A 22,643-nucleotide genomic window follows, 5' to 3' on the forward strand; every position below is an offset into this window, starting at 1 on the left:
GTCTCTATGCTTGCACACCTCTATGATCTAAGTAGACTATGTGAGTTCAGCAGTATCTATGATCAACATAATCTCTATGACTTAAAAGATTCTAAACCCACATAGACTTTATGGCCTACAGACACTTTGTGACTTGTGTACTCTCTATTGCACATAGACCCTTTAACCTGTGTACCCTCTGTGGTCTGAGTTGTGTATTTGGCCTGTGCAGTCACTGTAACCTGTTTTATCTTTATGGCCTGAATAGCCTAAATAATCTGTGTAGCCTGTATAGTCTCAATAGCCACTTTGACCTGTATTCTTCCTATGAACTGTGTAATCTTTCTAGCCTAAGTAGTATAAATTACTTTGGTAGCCCCTACAACCTTTATATGCTATATGATCTAGGTATGGCCTGAGTAGCATAAATTAACTTCATCATCTCAATGATATATATAATCTCTGTTACCAGTATAGCATTCTTGTCATCTGTAACCTCTATATTTTGAGTATTTTTGATGGTCTTTATAAATTCTATGACAATTCTTGTTAGACTGAAAAATAGATTTGTCACAGCCAAGGAGGCATGGATATTAGATAATAGGAAAGCCCATGTACTTGGACTGAATACAAGGAGAACCTGGGTAAAGCTGAATTAAACATTTCTTCAATGAGGAAGAGGACTCTGAAGATGCAAACATGGGACTTTCATAAGGCTAAGTATATTACTGGCATAACAGTGAGGAAGATATTATATGGAAAGGTGAACACATTTCTCTAGTATCGGGCATGGTTTGACCTCAGATTTGAGCTAAATGTCAATTGTACAAACTCGTAACACTTCATCCAGGTGGGAACAAATGTCTCCACATTCTCAGGATTTCTCTGGACCAAAATTATGACACTGGAATTACCCATCCCTGAACATACTCAGAAGGAGATGTGCTATTCACATCTGGGCAACTATTGGTCATATCAAGGGTCTTGACTGGCAGTGACCATAGAAAAAGGCTTCAGTAATGATGTTGGGGATCACCAGGAATAAAGTTGCCAAATTTAGGCTGCCTGAAATAATTCCAGTCAGGAACAGAAAGAAAAATGTCCCTGAAAGGGAACTGCTTTTCAGGGTATTGGTGTGATTGACTCCAGGTTGACTCTAGGATTAAAAGTGCATATACATGGATCATTTCCAACCTAGACTTATATCCTAGAATTACACATTTTTAAGGACTCTTCTGGACCACTCTTAGGGCATTGTTGGTACCTGTCCCTGACAAGACTTAGGAATAGATAGATTGGTACCATTGGGGAACTAGGAGCATGACTTACAGGCCCCATACTAGAATGGCTAGGAGAAGGGAAAATGAAATAAAGCTCTAGCCAGAGTAATGGGACAATCAAGGTGTACATTTGCCAATTGCTTGCAGGCTAAGATCATTCAGCATAAGAATAGAGAGGGGAAAATTCTTAGAAATACCAGAACTGTATATTTCAGAAGTGTGTTTGCTTTGTCCGCAGGTAGTTTTCAGAATTCAAGTACATATGTGGATACCTGCACACTGGATGGTATCCCAGATCTCTACATTCCTTAGTATTCTATTGGCCCAACATTGGCGGATGGAAATTATTCTTCATTGTCCAGACTGAGGTTGAGATGGATTGGTCAGATCCGGGGTGGCATGGACTGAGTAAAAAGGTTTGTACTGAAGAACTGCCAAGATAAGTATGGTAAGCTGAAGTAAAAGATTTAACACACAGTAGGAGAGACTTGGGGAATCAATATACCAGTTGAAGGTACCTGATGCTTATTTTGTGAAAATGAGGGAATAGTGTGGTGGAATCTGGATGACTGCTGGTGAGTAGGGAGTGAGAAGAATTCACCAAAGTGAAGCAGTTAAAAGAGTCTATAAGAGGAAGATACATGCAAGAAATCAGCAGAAACCAAAAATGACACCTATCCATGGACTCAAATAGTCTGGGCTTATATACACTTTTTAGTTCAATTTTTTTTTGCTTTTGGCAGACATTTTTCTTGATGGTTTATGCTGAGCAAGTGGTGATTAACAGATTCCTCTGTCTTGCTTATTATCCTATAGCACAAACTCCAAATGCTCAATCTCAGGTTTTAAATCAGATGCAGGCGATGCATGAGACAATACACAAGTGCTCTTGAGTAGGATAGTTTCCCTTATAGGTGAATATAGGTCAAACTTGGGAAACTCTGCACATGCACCTTGGTAGGTTCAGGCAATACTTTTTGAAAAACAGGATCTTGCAATTTACTTTAAGGAACATGACCCACTATTTTTGCCGCTAGCATTGTGTAAGATCATGCAAAGAAAATGCAGTGTAAGTGGAATAAGGGGCAATATTCTTTAATCTATCTTCATTAAGTATGCAAGTTGCTTGGCCACAAGTTGGTGGTGGGCTGTCAATTGCACATACATGGATTGTTGCACCCTGTCAGGGGTTCAGGATCATCAGATTGGTTGGGTTACTATGACCCAAACCTGTATCATTAGAATAAGATTTCCTTGATCACACATAGGTTGGAAGAATTTGTTACATCTGCAGAGTCAGATCCCACATGTAGGGTCTTGCTATGAGGGAATCCCATGCTATGCTTTATAAAACTAACATTTGACCAAAAGAATGAGTTAATATTTAACATGCAAAGATGGAGCTGCAAGCATGAGACGGCCATTCCTGATATGAAAGAGGGAAAATCACATTCCCCAAACAAAAAATTGATTTTCTAATGAGGTGAACATGACCTGACCCCAGATCAGGAATGGAAAATCCAGTGCACATATATGAATCCTTTTACACAGCCTTGGTCCCAAACCACCACATTCCTGCAGGTACTTCTGTGCCAACTTGGGTCATTGGATTACTATTCCTTGCACATACTTAGAAAACTTAGGAGATCAGTTTTTCACCCTAGTCTGGAGCCTAGGCAAGTCTTTGTCCTGCAAGAAACTATAGAAGTGGGGTAGACCAAAGTTTAGGTTTCATCCCATGAGTAGGAGACACAAATGTGATCTTGACAGTTGTAGGCATCCTGAGGCCATTCCAGGAAGGAATAGGGAGTAAACTATTAGTGTAAGGAGGAGAATTTTCTCCAAGGGCATACTCCAAGGGCATCAGGTTGGGAGAAATAGAAATTCCAGTGGTCCATTTTTAGAATATACTATTTAGACTTAAATTTAAAACTGGAATGTAAGAAAGGCAGCCAGAAGAGAAATACATCAGAAAGAAAAGTTACACAACAGCACCATATCCTGTGGATGTGGCAGATCAATAGTACATGCACCTGAACATCCCCTTAACAAATAATATGGGGGATAGAAAACTCTGTCAAGAAATCATAACTTAGGCTCCGCGCAGCCGCTGGGTCTCAAGCTTGTGGTATCGCTGCTTTCCGCACCGCCGCCACCGCCGCCACCGCCGCGGGGTGCCTGCAGCCAGCCTGTGAGCCTTGCCCCATTGGAGTCAGAACCGCCTCGGGCAGCTAGGTTCGCGTCGCTCCCACCTCTTCCACCTCGGCGCCCTTCCCTTGGGTCTTGTGCCCCCAATGTCTGACTCTGATTCTCGGACTGAGAAACGCAAGAAAAAAAGACCAAATGGCAAAGCAACCTTCCGATGTGAGTTCTGAGTGTGACAGAGAAGGTGGACAATTGCAGCCTGCAGAGAGGCCTCCCCAGCTCAGGCCTGGGGCCCCTACCTCCCTTCAGACAGAGCCTCAAGACAGGAGCCCGGCACCCATGAGTTGTGACAAATCAACACAAACCCCAAGCCCTCCTTGCCAGGCCTTCAACCATTATCTGAGTGCAATGGCCTCTATGCGGCAGTCTCAGGCAGAACCTGCAGACACGCGCCCGGAGATCTGGATCGCGCAGGAGCTGCGGCGGATCGGAGACGAGTTCAACGCGTACTACCCACGGCGGGTATTTTTTAATAATTACCAAGCAGAAGACCACCCCCAGATGGTCATCTTGCGCCTGTTGCGTTACATCATCCGCCTGGTGTGGAGGATGCACTGACAGAGTCTCCCGGGTCGGACACACGCAGGCCCTTCGCTCCTGGCCGGGGCCAAGCCCAGCCCACGCCCGCAGCCCCCGCTCTGCAGCCAGTGCTTCCCCAGCGTGGAGGGCGGCCAGCGGCAGTGCAGAAGACTCTGCGTCCGGTGGACTTGACCTTGCCGTCCACCGCACCGTGCCCGCTGGAAGTCGCTGTGAATGTAAATGGGGAGGATCCTTGAGACGCGGGAACGTGGCCTGGAGCGGGACCCTCTGGAGAAGGGCGTTTACTCGCGGGCTTTCCCACCTCCTGGAGTAAGAGCAGGTTTTTTTCACAAAGCAATGGAAACTTTGTAACCAGCTTGTGATGATTTTGTACTAAGAGGTGGAGCCCGTTCCCTATCTCAGAGGATCGCCCACGCCCTGCCGTGGAACTGAGCCAGCTCGTGCTAAGGCTGCCTTAGTTTATTTTCAGAGATTCTAGACAGAAGTCTTTAACAGGGAGGGTTGTGATGGGTGCTCCCCCCACCGCTGTGTCTTTGAGCTTTTTTTTAAGTCGTTGTTAATAACCAAAAGTGAAGAAATGGAACCGGTCAGGGGCACGCACGTGGCACCTCCTGCCCTGCACGCTGTTTACCTCCCTAGCCTCCCGGCCTCTGTGGCAGCTCCTGGCTGTCCTTCCTGCTCCCCCGCGAGGCAGCTCCAGGGGTCTGGGTGCTGGTGCGTGGGCGTGGGGTGGACGTCCTCACGATAGGAGTGGGCACCAGGCCTCTCACGCCTTTGCTGGTCTCCGACTGGCGGGCTGGGGCATGCCACGTGGGTCCCCTGGCCCACAGGGACTTGTCCCGGGGTGTTCTGAAGAGGGAGCACTGTGCCGTGGCCACAGGCACACTTGGCATTGGCCCTTGGGGGCCACATGCTGATGGCCGCCAGCCCAGCTGCAGCCCTGCCTGCTGGCCCCTCCTGGGAGTCCACACAGGCCCCTGGGGGCTCCCTGTCCTCCTGGGGTGTGATGCCTGCCCTGATCCTGCTTCTCTCAGCCCACGTTGGACGGGCAGCTTGTTCTGCCTTCACCGGTACCCTGGGGCAGGGTCCAGCCTGGCCCTTGAGGCTTCCAGAAATTTGGCTTTTCCATTTTCTGGATGGTGGGGTCTATCTGGAGCCACCAGGGCCGCCACCTCTGTGGGGCGCACACTCTGTGCCTGCACCTCCAGTCCCTTGGGATCGCAGTGCACCTGAGGCTGGTTGGTCAGTCATTTCAAGAGCAGGAAGATTGGGGAGACCCAGGAAAGACACAGATGGGGTGGTGGGGCTGCCAACCCTGTGATTCTTCCAAGTCACAAAACCTCAAATCATGAACCAACTTTTAATAAAAGGAGCGCGCGAGCGTTCAGAGACGTCGGCAGTGCCAGCAGCTCCTGCCCTCCTCCAGATGGAGAACCCGCGCTGCCTGTCACCCGGGGCCGGTGGGAGCCGCCCGCGCCCCCACGTGTGCGTGTGTATGTGTGTACATACGTGTACAGACACGCATCTGTATATGCTGCCTCTGTGCTTCTTTCCTTAAGTAGAGATGATCTGAGCAAATGCGATTCCTCTTTGTATCTTGAAAGCTGTGCTGGAGCACGGCTCGTCTCCTGACGTGTCTTGAGCCCACTGTGGTCACACGTTCAGCCCACGTTGCAAGGCGGGGTGGGGGTCACAGCGCGGCCCTGCTGGACACATACACACACACACACACACACACACACACACACACACGCCAAAGATGCATTTGGTTCTGGGCCCCCCGCCTCCCAGGATCTCCGTGCTCACGTGCCAGTCTCCGACTGGAGCACTTTAGGTCTCTTGAGCCCTGTGACTTGGGGGACAGGTGCCCAGGGCAGCACCAGCATGCTTAGTGCTGGCCAGTGGCAGCCTGGCCGCCAGGCTGGCGGGGAGCAGCTGGAAATCCAGTCCTGTGCGCGGCAGAGGCGTCACCGGGAGCTGGCACCGGAGCTTGGAGAGAAGGCGGGCATCTCTGTACTGTACCCACTGATCAAAACGCCCCTGCAGAAAGCGTGCCTCCCTGCCGTGGGCACACCTTGGCTTCTTAGTTTTTATTATCTTTTGACTTTTTTTAGGGGGGAAGAAAAACCCTAGATCCCTGTTTTTGAAAATGCGGGTTTTGTGCCTTGACAACCTCTCCTGTGCGAGGTTTGTAAAAAAGTGTCCTGTGACTTCACACCGAGAGATTTGTGAGCTTCCAGTTCCCTTCCCAGAAACCAGCCGATGAAGAATTTTTGGAGGGGGTGGAGGAGTCGGAGAAACCAATTTAAAATTCCTTTCAAGTAAAGTACAGTGAGATGCAGTTTTCTCCTGCTTCCCTTCTCCGTGTTGTATATATTTTGACTATTTATTAGATTAGGAGGTCATTTATCAACTGAGCCAAATGTCTGTGTGCAATTTTATGTTCCCTTGACCTTTCTTGTAAAATTTTGTACAGCATCAATGAGTAAAAATCACTGTTTTTCTAAACCTTTTTCAAAATCAAGGATTGTAAATATTGTAGATTCTTTTTCTGTGTAATGTGGCCTACTGTTTTATAATGCTGTAACTTGTAGAAATATTGTATATTTATTTTCTGCTTATTTAATGTCTTAAGTTTTGGAAAGTGTTGACATCCCTGTCCCCCATACCTTGCCATCCTGGGACTCGGCGCCAGCTCCCGAGGCGGGAGGTGGTGACTGGTGGGCTCTTGCAGACCACGTGGTCTTCCTGGGGTGGCCTCCGGCTTCTGTTCCTGGTGGTCAGCTCTTGGGCTCTGTTGTCCTTTGGGTGGAGTTTGAGAAACTAGCGTTCACTCCAAGAAGTGCTCAGCAGCCTGTGTTCCGGAGCAGCTCACTTCTCTGAGGAGCAAATTTGCTAACTCCAGGCCTGTCTTTTAAGATGGAAAAGTAAAAAAATAAAAGTATTATCAGTGGAAAAAAAAAAAAAAAGAAATCATAACTTAGGTAAAGCAGTAAAAGCTGCATATGTGTCAGAACAGGAGAAAAGAGGGAGGTGGAACTACTAAATTTATATTTATTTAAATAATCCAATAGGAGACAGTAAAACCTCATTGACATTTGGAAAGATGGCTCATCCTATAGTACTCAACCAATGAGGAACTGGAGGAGGGAATTTGCACTCTCTAGAGATTAAAATGCTAGTCATATCCCATATGTGCGTGCTTGCTTGCCAGACTTTGTTTGGTAGTACACCTTTCTGAAATTTGCCTTACTAAGTAATCTTTGAGCTCCTGTCTGATTTCTTGTGGCACCCAGTGTGTCTAACAACTGGGAGACAAATTGCACCTGTATGGATACCTGCCCCAGATTTTGAAAACACATTGACACATCTGAAATACATTGTCACCACCCTGGATTTATTGAATGAATCCCATTTTATAGGGTGTTTGCTCTTGAAGCAGTACTTCTGCAAAATATTGATCAGGCAGCAATTAGAGTTTACAAGGAAAATACAAAATGGAATCACCAACAGTAAAACATTCAGTTTGTGCAATAGCTATCTTAAATTTTGGCTGAGTTCCCATTTGAGATCATAGTAATCTTTACAACAAACATTAGACTTTTGAACACAACTTTAAATGAGTTAAAGTCTGGCTTACTTTGGAGCCATTCTGACATGGCTCATGGCAGCAGAGTTGTGAGGCAGAGCCTTATCTCAGGTAAGGCGGGGCTTTTCCTAAAGCTATTTTTTTCCTCTTTTGCCATGACCAGCATGACCAAATTCTCAAGTTCAGTGAGGGGCAAAGGAATATTAGAAAATAAAGGTTTATAAACACAGATTTTGAAGATTAAGCTGAGATCAGATGGAACTCTGTTCTCTGATGGAAATGCAGATCTAAAGAGTTATGTCAGCAACGTTTATATAAGTATGTAAACATTAAAGAAAAGCTGAGAGAGCTAACTGTCCTCTCAATAACTTTTAGAAATACATTTAACAAATTTTATATATACTCTGTTGATGACAGATCCTATAACAGAACATTAGATGATAGGCTTACCATTACAGACAAGTTTAATTTGGAGAATAGCAGCTTGATAAATTTTCTGCTTTAAAGGCTTGTATACCTGGAAAATATGAACACATTTAATATATAAAGAATAATGTTTTTTAAGTATGTTACTCCCTGGAATAACTTTGTAATTAGATGTCCCTAACAAACACATTTGAGTAATCCCATACATGTTGACTTTAATTCACTCATCTTATTGTAAAAAAACCAAGGTATCATACAAGTGTAAAAAAACCAAGATGTCAGACAAGTGTGAACACTATTTGCCGTCTCTTTCCTGTTGAAGAAAAGTCCTAGTAAACGTGATGTTAGACATTTTATAAACATTAATATTTTATTAGTGTGACCACCTAGAGACTTGTGAGTTAATTTTAAAGACATTTTACTTCTATTAGTTTACCCAATTTAAATTGAACCTTTTTAAATCACATGAATTGAAAATATTTGGATCCATTTTAAAAATTTTAATTTTTATGTGTGCTTATATTTAACACAAAAGCAAAGGCCTTGTAATGCTTATCTCCATTGCTATGTAAAGGATGCTCAAAAATAACTCTAGAGTTGGATAAAAATAACTGATCAAAAATTATTAACCTAGGTATGTAGGATCAAAATTGTGAGCTCAAAAATATAGCATTTAAGAAAAACAAAAGTCCTAGAAGAAAAATGATAATGGTCATTAATTATAGCATGAGAAAATGAGAAGGAGAGAAAAGGTGAAAGGGAGAAAAATATTCTGAGTTGTACCCCAGGAGAAATTTAAAATAGACACTTTTTTCCCTTGGATTTGAAACTGGTCTCCCACTGCGCCTTCCTCCAGTAGGTAAGGGAAGTCGGCAAGCTAGATCCGTAACTTTGGGATAAGGATTGGATATAAGGGCTGGGTCTGTTGGGCTGGGGTGTGGAAGCGTGGCTGGACGAGGCGTTGCTGCCCCCTCCATGCCCTGGGCACCTCCCCGACTGGGCCCGCTCCTGTGGCCCGCTCTCCTGCCCCGACCCAGCGCAGCTCCCCCACACACTCCCCCCTTCTCCCTCCATTTACATTTCAATGTAAGCCTTGACTGAGATATGAATCTGAAAGGGGCTAACTGTTCTAGCAGAAAATTGTCAAACAATTATCTCCCACTACTTGTGGGGAATGGGACTGGCTGCTTATATTATATGGAGAAGCAGGGGAAGACGGAGAAGCAGAGTCTGGAGGCACTTGAGCCTGCAGGAAGAGCTAAGAAGCAAGAAAGAAGAGACTTGAAGATAAGGAATCCCTTTCCATCTGCCCGCTCGCTCACAGAAGCTGTGTGCCATTACACAAATGGACTTTGATGGCTTTAAGTACCAGGGGTCGGACACAGGGTTCCCAGGGTGGAATCTGCCAGATTGGAGAACTCAGATTCCATGGTGGGGACTGATATAGCCGAGTCTGTGGCCAGGGCGTCCCGAGGCCAGAGTACTTGGCTGGAGATGAGAGGCAGCACATTGATTGTGTCATCACACAAGCACCAATGTGTGTGCCGGGAAAAAGCCAAGAAGGGTTTGAGGTCCTGATATCAGGATTTTCGAGTGCGAATGCGAGTGCAAGATGAGCCTCAACCCTGAGAGAATCTCCACCATAAAATCAGGAATCCACCCAGCAAATAAGACCGACTATAGGGACCAGCCATAACTATCAAAGTTGTGGCTGGGGGTACACCCACCCCTTAGCCGCCTCGAGGGTATAAATCGGCCTAGGGGAACCAGCATAGAGGACTCACCAACCTGAAGTCTGGTGATAAATGCAGAGCAGAGCGTCCGGGCAGAATGGAAGGTGGAGCGAGTCCGGGGTCACTGGGGCTTCAGATGAAATTCCACTCGCAACAGTGGAAGGACCCATCCCAAGTCACAGCACCACTGTAAGGGAAATCCCACGGAACCACACCAGACACAGGAAATCACATAAGGGAGTTTATTAAGCAAACAGAGTGTCTCCCTGCAGGGTAAGAGAGAAAATGAGAGGGAAAGAGAAAGGGCACATGCTAGAGAGAGTGGAAAGCCAGGAGGATTGAGAAAGTGAGGAAGACAGACAGAAGGATGAGAAAAGATGGTGGGGAAGCTATAGTAAACAGTTGAATTCTGCCGGGCTAACAGGGGACCAATATCAGAGAAGGATACTTGAAAGTTGACTGATGAATCAATAGCTAGATAGTATGTTCACAGATTGAAAAGTGGTTGGGAGGTGGGGAAAATGACTGCAACGGAATGGGCAGGCGAGCAGCTTTATACATTACAGTAGGGACATCCAGGATGCAAATTTAATTTGCTAATTGTAGGCAGCTTAAGGCCATTCTAGACAGGAATTGGGAGTAAAACTTTACTGAAAAGAGAATTTTTCTCCCAGGTTTTGGGTGTGCATGGTCCTAGGTTGGAACTGGAAGAAGAATTGTGTGCACAAAGGCATTACCCCCAGGTGAATTATAGAAAATGATATCTGGTGCATAGTTTTCCACTCTAGAAGCATTGTAGTAATTCCCTTTTTGTTAGACTGAGGATACACTTGTCACCAATAGAGAGGCAGTGACAAAAGGAAAGGCCTTTCCATGGATTGAATGCAAGGAGAACCATGGTAAAAATGAAAGTTTCAACAAGTAAGTAGAAGACATAAAGAGTGAAAAGGGAAAATGTGAGTGTTTCTTGCTGTTAAAACAGCACAGTACATTCTTGACAAAAACATTAGGAAAATATTCCAAGAGGGAAAAGAACACTTTGTTACTGAAAATTTGGTCCTTCTCTCCAAAACCAATTCAAGGTTTTAAGAAAAAGAAAAAAAAATAAGTCTTATTGTTTTGCTACAATAAGAACATCCTGGATACAAAAGGGAATTTTATGCAAGGAGAAACAAAGAGAACTCCTGTCACAGAAGCTGTGATTTTTCCTATTAGGGCGAACAGAGTGGTTTTAAAGAGGTGATTAAATGGTTACATTTCAGGTGTGCTCTATTGTGTATCATAATTCACTTGTTGATTTTGGAGGTAGTGGAACCACCTCTGAATCCGAATTCTTCATTCCTGTGGTGTGTGTTTACTCAAGGACAGATAATCATCCTAGGATGGGAAGAGGGCAATCTTGTTTCCCCTCAGGTTAGGGAGGCAAAGAGGGAGAAGACAAAGGGGGGGAAACGTCAATTTAAAAATAAGCCTCACAACTTTACTCAGCTTCCCCTAGTGTGATGATCATCAAGGGCTATATTCAAAGAAGGAAGTAGACCATTGTTACATTTCTCTTTGACTGTTGGGCATGGATTGGCTCCAGTATGGATACTGAATTTCCATTGTGTATGATTGGAGCCCTTCATGACTGTTTAGATCCAATTCCTCCATATTTCTTCAGAGTTTTCCTTGCCCAAATTTATGGTATTTGAATTATAACTTACACAGGAAGACCTCGGATGAATTTGTCTGTCACATCAGGGCAGCCAGGGGCCACAATAAGGATTTAAACCTGATGTAACACTAGGGGAAGCTGAGTAAAGTTGTGGTAAAAATATCATTAAGGATGTATGAAACCATTAGGATTAAAGTTACCAGATGTAGACTTCCTGAAGTAATTCCATGCAGGAACATGTAGAAAAAATTCCTGGAAGTAGAACTGATTTTCTCAGGGTATGGGCATGATTTGGCCCCAAAGGAGGATTTAGGATAGAAATGAGAATATGAGGAGAATTGCACCTCTGGCTAGTATCCCAGAAGACCACATTTCTATAGGTTCTTTTGGTCCAATATTGGTGCATTGGAAGTATTCTCCAAAAGTCACACTAAGAACTATATGGATTGGACACAGATATAAAGGCAGGGTGATCAATAATAGACTTGACCTCCTGGAAAATGTAGAAGCTAAAGGGAAGCTGAAATAATGATTTCTACCAAAGACCAGATTCAAATTCACAAATTTCTGGCAGCTTGGGTATATTGCTTAGAGGAAGAAATGTCTGGAAATCCCAGAATTGTATATTCCAAGGCAGTAGGTTTGCCTTATCCACAGGTAGGATTAAGTAATTTTTGGCCTACTGTGGGTCATTGGAACTAATGTCTACTGGCTGAACTTAGGAAAATTAGGAGGATTTCAGTTGTTCAACTTCTGACTAGCCAGGGGCATAGCAAAGAGTCTTGTCAACCAGTAGCCACTAGAACAGTAACAAAAAATTTAGGGTTTATCCCACAATTAGGGGCCATAGAAGAAAGTATTCCAGTTGTAGTCAGTGTAAGCCATTTTAGGCAAGAACAAGGAGTAAAATGTTATTGCAAGGAAGAGAATTTTTCTCAAAGAAAATGGGCATGTCTGGACCCAGAATGGGCCTGGTAGGAAAACTGTCCATGGGCAGATTTTTGCTGTGGGCTGGGAGTACAGACTGCTACATGTTGGGCATCTTCTTACCATCCTGGAGCATTTTGATAATCCACTTCTTGCTAGATTGAAGATGAGATAGATTTATCATAACTATGGTGGCAGGGAAAGCACAAATGGCCTTGTCCTGGTGTGAATTCAAGGGTAACTATGGTAAAACTGAAATAATTTCTTTCTACAATTAAGTAGAGAATTTCTTGGATGAAAAAGTGGGAATTTTATGCAATTTTAGTGCTTTCTTGGCATTAAAATAGGAAGGCTATCCCAAGAAAGAAGAAAACACTTTCTCTCAGGTGTTGAGCATGATTGGCCTCAGGATGCAGCTGGATATCAATTGAATATGATTGAAGCTCTTCATCCAGGATGGAGTTCTATGTCTCCATATTCCTCAAGGTTAATCTGGCTCAACTTTATGTCATTGGAATTACCTCTGCCCATACAGACTTAGGAGATCATGAACTAGCCACACTTGACAAGTCAGGGGCCACATGTAGGAAATTTATCTGCAGTAATACTAGGGGAAACTGCATAAAGATCTTATTAGAGAAGGAGGGGGCCAGTAAGATTAAAGTTGCCAGATTTAGGCTGCCTTAAGTAATTTTAGAAAGTAACACCCAGAAAGAGAATTGCTGTTCTCATGGAATAGGTCTGATTGGCCTTAGGGAGAATCTAGGATATAAAATGTGCATGCAGTGGAGCATTGCCAACCCAAACTTATATCACTGAACCCCACATTTTTGAGAACTCTTACAACTGACCCTGGGGGATTGGAAGTACCTTCTTAAAGACATATTAAGGAACAGATGAACATGTCACTGTTGATCAGGTACCCCCACTAAGGGTCTTCCCTTTCTGGAACAATGAGAAAAAGAGAAGCTAAAGTAAACATTTCACAAGAGAAACAGGGGACAACCATATGGAAATTTGTCAATTGCAGGTAGCCTGAGGCCACTCCTGAGAGGAATAGGAATAAATTTCTACAAATAAAACAATTGTATATCCCAGGTAGTTGGTTTGCCTTGTCCACAGGCAAGTTTCAGAATTTACAGTGCACATGCAAGGATGAATGCATGCTGGCTGGGGTTATAGACCTTTCTTAGGCTTCCTGTGGCCCAATGTTGGGGCATAGACATCACTCCTATGTGGCTACACTGAGGAGGAGAACCATTGGTTAAACCTGTGCTGGCAGGGATGGAGAGAAGAACTTTAGCTCACTGAAACTGGTAGGATAAGCAGGGTAAGTGAGGCAAAATTTTATTACAAAATATGGGAGACTCAAAAAATTGTCAGTGACAGTTACCCTAAAGCTATTGTTGCCAAAATGGGGGAACAGGAAATTCCTGGAAAAAAAAAGAATGGTTTCTGAGAGGGTGAAAGTTGCTTGACTCCATTTTGGATATGAGATGTCAAGTGTGCATCTCTGTTTCTTCTCCTTGAATACAAGATTGAACGGTTATTCTGGCTGAACATTTTTAGCATAGAACACTCCCTTGTTCAGACAGTGGTGGAAAAAGTCTTGTTATTTCTGGGGTGCCAGGAACCTCATAGAAGATCTTGTTATGTAGGAGATTCTGAGAAGTGGAATAAGCTAAAGTCAAGGTTTGACCAGAGAATGAATTGACACTCAGCATGCAAAGATGCAGTTGCAGTCACAATTTAGCTATTATTTGCAGAAATAGGCAGCATAAAATTCTCCATATGAAGAAATGATTCCCCCATGAGGTGGCCATGCACTTGTTCTATTTTGGGGTAGCATATCAAGTGTACATGATTGAGACTCTGGAAGTCCTAAACCTTCATATTCCTTCTGGTATTTCTGACAAATCTTTGGTTATTAGAATTAACACCACCTGTAGACATTTGGGAAAAACAGAAAAAGATCAGCTTTCTACCCCCGGAGAGTCAGGAACTAAAACACGAGCATCGCCCAGTGAAAACAGCTAGGCAAAAAGTTAATACAATGTTTATTGTTTATGACATGAATAGGGGACACAAATGCAAAGTTTCCAGTTGGAGGAAAGCTGGAGCCATCCAGGAAAGAACATCAAGTAAAAATTACTGTAAGAGTGAGAATATTTCTCCAAGGTTGGAGAGTCTACTTGGCCCCAGTTTGGGCTTGGTAATGGAATTTGGGATTGGGCTTTCTCTGGACTGGAAACATGAAGCACTATATCTGTGGCATTTTGTTGCTCTCTAGGATCATATAATCTCCTTTTTGCTAGACTAGGGATAAGCTGAGTGAAAGCACCCAGAAACCACTCTGGATGTGGGAACATATGCAAGAGATTTTATTAAGCAGACAAGCAGAGTGTCTTCTCACAGGGCGAGAGAGAGGTAGAGAGAGAGAGAGAGAGAAAGAGAGAGAGGGAGGAAGAGAGAGAGATAGAAAAATGGCAGGGAAGCTATTCTTAAGTAGTGGAATTTCGCTGGCTAATAACAATGGATCAATGACTGACTAGGAAGTTAGCGGGCTAACAATCTGAACCAATGACTGACTAGGAGGTTTGCAGGCTAACAATCTGGGTTGTAGAGAGGTGTGGGGGAGGCAGAATAATGGCAGTAGCAAAATAGCAGATCTGATGCCAATATTTCTCCCTTTTTGTTTTCATAGATACTGGGAGTGTGATGATGGTCTTAGTTCTGTAGCTTCTTTCTGCTGGTTAGGGGAGAAGAGTCTTATTCCTGTAAAAACAAACAAACAAAAAAAAATGAGGATTAGGGAGGGCTTTAGGTGGAAGCAGAGGTTTTGGAGCTGGAGGCATCAATAGTGAATCACAGGTCTTGGCTTTGGGTATTAGGGGCTGGTAGTCTTGAGGAGAAGCAGCTGATTGGTCCATTGGTTGGTGAACTTGTGTGTCAGTCAGCTCCAGAACTTGTGTATCTAATCTTGTAGGAACTTCTGTAGGCAATTTATCAGGCATGGTCCTCTTTAGGAAGATTAGTAGACCTTAAAACAACCAAAAATGTCTGACTCTGGCAGTTTCTCTTGATGGTTATCAGGCATTCCTGCCTAAGAATCTCTTTAGTAACACCCAGTCTTACTTATTCTTGGGGCTAACATAAGTGTACATCTTAAGTTACGTTTAACTATTGTTTCTTCTTTTAAATGCCCAGAAATGGCAATGTTTTGGTTTTAACTGTTTTGTTAGGTGTTCAAGATTAAGGTGGTCAAATTGACTTTGTTCTTATTTGTTGTTAAGGGTCAACTGAGTTCTCACTAGGGTTACTCATGGAGAACTATAAATTAAGAGTACTGTGTTTTAACTTTAATGTTTATGACTTTACAGTTATTTATCCCTTTTTAGTGAATTGGGGTCTATATTATCTCATCTGTCCTATAGGTGATGACTTATTATCCCAAATTAATTTAAATGGTTTGTTCTTGAAGCAGTACTTCTGCAAAACATTAATCTGGCAACAGTTACAGAGTTTACAAGGAAAATACAAAATGGAATTAACAACAGTAAAACATTAGTTTGTGTAATAGCTGTCTTGAATTTTGGCTAAGCTCTACATTATATGCCCTGTTTGAGATCGCAGTAATTTTACAATAAAAAAAATCTTTTGAATATAACTTGAAATAAGCTGGAGTCTGACTTATTTTGGAGCCATTCCAACATACAGCAGGGTGGGAGGCAAAGCCTTATCTCAGGTAAGGTGGGGCTCTTTACAAATCTTAGGTAATGTGTTCTAGTTCTGAAGTTGATCTTTGCTTCCTCTTTAAACATCATTTTTCAAAGTTTACATGTATTTTTTTCCAGTCTTTGTGAATGTTTGTTAACGGAGTGACATTACATCCAAAACACAAATCAAGGAAAGGCTAAGAGAGCTTGCTGCTGTGACAGAAGTTGTATAAGTTTCAGTCCCTAGGAAAGAGGAGTCATTATCTAACCTATATTGGGGTCAGATAGTATTGCAATAGAAAATAAGCCTGTGAAGTTTGAGATCTGAGATCAAATGGAGAGGTCGAATGTTTTTGAGGAGACAATGGAGGGGGTGGAGGTCACAGAATTTTAGATTGTGCAAAACACATGGCTAAGAATACAAAGGAGCCTGGAGAAGGGAAACAGGAGGGGAAGGGGCATTCTCACAACCTTTCTGATTTCCCATATAGGAGCAGACCATCAGTGAGGGTCATCACTGTCCCTGACAGGTCTGGGGCCAAAGCCAAGTGAGACCCAGACCGAGCACTGGATTTTCATAGAAATAGAGAGAGAGAGAGACTGAGAGAGAGAGAGAGAGAGAGAGAGAGACTGAGAGAGAGAGAGACTGAGAGAGAGAGAGAGAGAGAGTTAGTTCAGAGCCATCACAGAAGAGCTCTGAGGAGACTCACCACCAGTAGAGGGAAGGCTATCCAGATCGAATTCTGTGGTGGGTAAGGAGGTTGGCAATGGCAAGAGGTAGAAACACATTATGGTGGATATTGGCCAGAGATGAGAGGGCACACTCAAGGTGACTCAGATCCCCATGAGGTTCCCCAGCAGAAAATGACTGTGGATCCCAGCCCAGGTTTCATCACAGAAAGACTTTTCTACCCAGAAACATTTTCATATCTCTTCTACTAAATATATTTTTGTACATAGAACTTTTTATTTCTCTTTCCTATATGTTGACCTGCTTTTGTTCACATTCTGAAACAACTCTTATGAAATTTCTGAATTTAGATAAATTACTCCATTTTAATAAGATGGAAAATTTTGTTATGTACAATATTCTAATTGAAACACAGTTGAAATTTTTGGATCTCTTTGTATATAGAATTATACCTGTTAGCTTTACGCCATGTACAAACAGAGAAACAACATGTATCCCATTTGTTTACAATAAAAAAAAAGAAAAAGAATTGTACCTGTTAGAACCTAAGTCTTAGTAGCCTTGTCTTTAGCAATGACACAAAGCAATTTTAAAACCCCTTTTATTTGCCAATCTATGAAAATACCAGTAATATTTAATTATGTTACTCCATGGAATTTAAGGAGTTAAGAGTACTTGATGTTATTTAACAGTTAGCATTTTAACTTTATAAATTAATCAGATGTCTCTAACAAGCACATCTGAGTAATCCCATACATGCCAAATATTACTAATTTTACTGTAAAAACCAAGATAGCAGACAAATGTCCTAAATAATATCTGCTGTTTCTTTCCTGTGGAAGAAAATTTCTAGAAACAATTGATATTAGACATTTTATAAACAACATTTTATTAATTTGACCACCTAGAGACTTGTGAGGTAATTTCAAAGATATTTTACTATCATTTGTTTACCCAAATTAAATTGAACCTTTTTAATTCATGTGAGTTAAGGTATCTGGATCCATTTTTTAAATTTTAATTTTATGAGCACTCATTATTTATGTCACTTTTCCTATCATGTACATACATAGGCAACACATTAGACAACACAATGGACACATAACACAAAAGCAAAAGCCTTGTAGCCTTTTATACATGACACTCCATTGCAATATAACAGATGTTCAAAAATAATTCCAGAGTTGAATAAAAATAGAACTGATCAAGAAACCATTAACCTCGGTATGTAGGAGCAAAATTGTGAGGTCAAAAAATATACCATCCCTCCATCTTATAGAAGAAAAAGTAGGTCCAAATCTTCAACATGTTGGCTTAGGATCAGACTTCCTTAATAGGACTCCCATAGCACAAGAAATAAAAGCAAGAATCAATAACTGGGATAGATTCAAACTAAAAAGCTTTCTCTCAGCAAAGGAAACTATCAGTAATGTGAAGAGAGAAACTACAGAGTGGGAGAAAATCTTTGCCACCCATACTTCAGATAGAGCACTAATTTCCAGAATATATAAAGAACTCAAAAAACTCTACACCAAGAATACAAATAACCCAATCAACAAATGGGCTAAGGAAATGAACAGACATTTCACAGAAGAAGATCTATAAGCAATCAACAGATACATGAAAAAATTTTCAACATCTTTAGTAATAAGAGAAATGCAAATCAAAACTAAGACTCCATCTCACCCCAATTAGAATGGTGATTATCAAGAATACAGGCAACAATAGGTGTTGGCGAGGATGTGGGGAAAAAGGTACACTCATACATTGCTAGTGGGGTTGCAGTTTACAGATTTCTTAGAAAACTTGGAATGGAACCACCATTTGTCCCAGCTATCTCACTCGTTGGCCTATACCCAAAGGACTTAAAATTAGCATACTACAGCCACTACAATGTTCATAGCTGCTCAAGTCACAATAGCCAGATTGTGGAACCAACATAGATGCCCTTCAATGGATGAATGGATAAAGAAACTGTGGTGTATATATATAATGGAATATTACTCAGCCATAAAAAATAATAAATTATGGCATTTTCAGGCAAATGGATGAAATTGGAGAATATCATGCTAAGTGACATAAGCCAATCTCAAAAAACTAAAGGACAAATGATCTCGCTGATAAATGGATGATGATACAAAATGAGGGGTGGGAGGGTGGCAAGAATGGAGGAAGTTAGGACTGTATAGAGGGATAAGACGGGTTGGAGAATTGGGGGGAGAAAAAATAACAATGGATCAAAAACTATTACCCTAGGTAAATGTATGATCACAAAAACGGTATGCCTCTACCTCAAGTACAGAGAAACAAGATGTATCCCATTTGTTTACAATAAAAATGAATTAAGAAATACAAAAAAAATATCATTTAAGAAAAACAAAGAAGAGTCCTAGAAGAAAAAATGACAATGGCCATTAATTATTTTAGTAAGGTAGCATGAGAGCGTAAGAAAGAGAAAGGCAGATAGAGGGAGAAGAAGAAAAAGAAGGAAGAGGAGGAGGAGGAGGAGAAGAAGAAGAAAGACAGAGAGAGAGTTTGGGTTTGCAAAAAAGCAAAGAAAATGTAGGGAAATCTCTTTCCACTTTCCCATGTGCTCTCAGAAATTAAAAAGATTCCTAAAAGTGTTGGGATCTAAAGTGCCGTTTGACTTGAGGTCTGGTTGAGGCGGAGGTAATCTTAAATTAACTAAGAGGCAACTTGGCGGGGGTGGTGATTTGGATTGAGAGTAAGCTGTCCATTGTGAGAGAGAAATTAGTGAATATAGAGGTGAGGTAGGGTGCAAATGAACCAATTTCAGGCAGCCTGAGGTCATTCGTGGTACGAACGTCAAGAAAAAAATTTCCTGGGTGTTATGGTTTGGATATGAGTTGTCCCCCAAAAGCTCATGTGTGAGACAAAGAAAGAAGGTTCAGAGAAGAAATGATTGGATTGTAAGAATCTTAACACAATCAGTGAATCAATCCCTGATGGGATTAATTGAAGTGGTAGGGTGTGGCTGGAGGAACTGTTTCTCAGAAAGTGCAAATTGGTTGACCCTCAGGCCAGACGTGGGATGTCAAGTACACCTATACTAAGTATTGTGCCCAGTAGAGACTCCATATCACCATATTTTGAGGGTCTTTCTAGTCCTAATGCACAACATTGCACGAGGACTCATTTGGTCAGAATTAGGAAGAAAAACTTTGGTCACATATGGGGAGCATTATTCTCCAAGAAAGGCATTGCCATTTTGGAACCCCAGAGATCAGAAAAAGCTGAGGTCAGTTTGAAAACAAAATGTACTGACACACAGCATGTAAAGACATAGCTGCAGTCATTTTGAGATTATTGCTGGCAGGAACAGGGAAAAATAATTCCTTAAAGAATGAGTTGATTCAGACCTTATGGCCTGAAAGTCCTCTATTACTTGAGTGGCATCTATACCCCAAGGTGTTTGCATAATCAGCATAGCTTCTAATACCACCATGATCTCTATGATCTACATAGTGTTTATGGTCTGAGTAGCCTAAACAATTTGAGTACTGTCTGTGTTGAGCAACCTCTGTGGCCCATGTATCCATCATGTACTGAGAAGTATCGATGATCATCATGACCTAGTCTAGGACCTACATGAGACCCCCATGACCTAATGGCTTGAGCATCCTTTATTGACTAAGTCACTTCTATGACTTGTGTAGCCTGTATAATTTATTAGCCTTTATAAATTTGATAGACTGTATGACTTGTATAGCCTCTCTGACTTGGTTATATGATGGCCTGTATAGATTATATGGCTTGAGTAGCCTATATGATGAGTATAAACTTTTTTATCCTTGTATCCTTAATGGCCTCAGTAGCTTAAAGGTTTGATAACCTCTGCAAACCAGGTAAAATAAATGAACATTCTAGGACTTACGACCTGAATGTCCTCTAAGGCCTGCATAGTTACTAGACTCAGCATTGCCTCCGTGACCTACTTAGTACTATAACTTCAGTAGCCTAATTCTCTTAGTAGTTCCAATGACAGGCAGACCCTGTATGATCTGAGCCATCTCTATGAAGTGAGTAAATTCCATGACTCTTAAGTTGTGAGTAGCCACTATGTCCTGTGTAGCAGTATGGCCTCAGTAGCCTCTGTTGCCTGTGTACCATGTAAGATACGGGTAGATCTATTGACTAGTGTAGCCTTTAAGGCCTGTGTATCATCTATGACCTGTGTATCTTTATGGATTTCATAGCATCTGTGACCTGCATAGTCTTAGGGCCTGAGTAGCTTCTAGAACCCAAGGAGTTCCATGACAAGTGCAACCTCTGTGGCCAGAGTAGTCATTATCACCTGGGTAGCATCTATGACCTAAGTGCCTCATAAATTTCACACCATCTATGATCTGAGTAGTCACTAAGATTTGTATAAACTCTAAGACCTAAGAGGTATAGTCTCTATGGCCTAAGTAGTCTCTTCAGTCCATGTACCTCCTGTGACCTGAATAGTCTTTATGGTCTGAGTAGTCTCTATGACCTATATAGCCTCTGTGAACTTTGTAGACTATATCCCAAGCCCCTGAATAGTTTTTAAAACCTTCATAGTATGGCCTGGGTAGCATTTAGGGCATGAATAGTTTCAATGGCATACACAAAGATCTGTGTTGCCTTTATACATGAGTGTCATAACCTCTAAGATCTGTGTAGCCTTCATTACCTGCAAAACTTCTGTGTCCTGAGTATCCTCTATGATTTGAATATTCTTTATTGCCTAAGTAGTCCAAATGATCTTAGTAGTCTCTATGAACTGAGCACACCTGGATACCTTCTATGATTTGAAACCACTGTGACCTACAAGCCATGATGATTGCATGGCTACTACAAACCTACATAGCTTCTATGGCCTTGAGTATCTGAAAGGACTCTAGCCTCTATGACCTTTGTAGACTCTATGTTCTGAGGAATCTAAATGCCTTTATATCCCAGGCTTTTTTGCCTTTACTACCAGGACAACCTCTATGACCTCCATAGCCTCTATGGTCTTAGCAGCCTGCATGACCTTAATATCTTGTATGAACTACATGGAAGTAGTAGTTCATACTACATGGAATCTATTACTTGAGTAACCTCTATGACTTGAGTGGACTCTATGACCTAAATTTCCCCTATGTCCTCTGTACCATCAATGTCATGAGTAGCCTCTACTGCCTGAGTACCCTCTATGATTTCAGTAGCTTTTGTGAATTCTCTAGACTTTATAACTAGCACAAACTCTGTGTAGCATCTATGGTCTGAGTATCTTCAAAGGCCTGTGTAGTCTCTATGGCCTGTATAGCCTCTATGGCCAGAGTAGCCTAAATGAGCTTAGTAGTTATATGATCTATTATGAACTATGTAGTTTTCATGACCTGAGTATCTTCTAAAGTCTGCATAGACTGTATGGCTTGCATAACTTCTACAACTATACCAGACTATATGACTTGTGTAGCCTCGATACAGATCTCCAGGAAGTGAAATCCTCTATGACCAGAATAACATATAACACATGTGTACCCTTTTTGGCTTGTGTAGTGTTCATGGTCTGCAGACCATCTATGATTGCTCTAGCTAGAGTTTCAAAGATGAGGTTGAATAGAAGTGGAAAAAGAGGGCACCTCTGCCTTGTTCTAATTTTTAAGTGGAATGCTTTCAATTTTTCACCATTTAGAATGATATTGCCATGGGCTTAGTGTAGATGGCCTTTACAATGTTAAGGAATGTTCCCTCTAACCCTATTTTTCCTAGTGTTTTTAGCATGAAGGGATGCTGTATTTTATCGAATGCTTTTTCTGCATCTATTGAAATAATCATGTGATACTTTTTAAGTCTGTTGATATGGTGAATGACATTTATGGATTTCTGAACTTTGAACCAACCTGGAATCCTTGGGATAAAACCCA

The 22,643-nt window shown here is 42.0% G+C and overlaps 1 protein-coding gene across 1 annotated transcript; it reads left to right on the forward strand.

Annotated features, from left to right (window-relative positions):
• The first annotated feature begins 3,369 nt into the window (after nucleotides 1-3,369).
• On the forward strand, nucleotides 3,370-6,949 carry LOC306669962 (bcl-2-like protein 11). Its single transcript, XM_079154220.1, has one exon. The coding sequence runs from the start codon at nucleotides 3,603-3,605 to the stop codon at nucleotides 4,020-4,022; it is 420 nt and encodes a 139-aa protein (XP_079010346.1). The 5' UTR covers nucleotides 3,370-3,602; the 3' UTR covers nucleotides 4,023-6,949.
• Nucleotides 6,950-22,643: the final 15,694 nt, after the last annotated feature.

The sequence above is a fragment of the Sciurus vulgaris genome (genome assembly GCF_902686455.1).
Source record: "Sciurus vulgaris genome assembly, chromosome: 9".
In the NCBI taxonomy this organism is placed as follows: Eukaryota; Metazoa; Chordata; class Mammalia; order Rodentia; family Sciuridae; genus Sciurus; species Sciurus vulgaris.

Coding starts and splice junctions, on each gene's coding strand:
- LOC306669962 (XM_079154220.1), top strand. CDS start 3,603: ATGGCAAAGCAACCTTCCGATGTGAGTTCTGAGTGTGACAGAGAAGGT.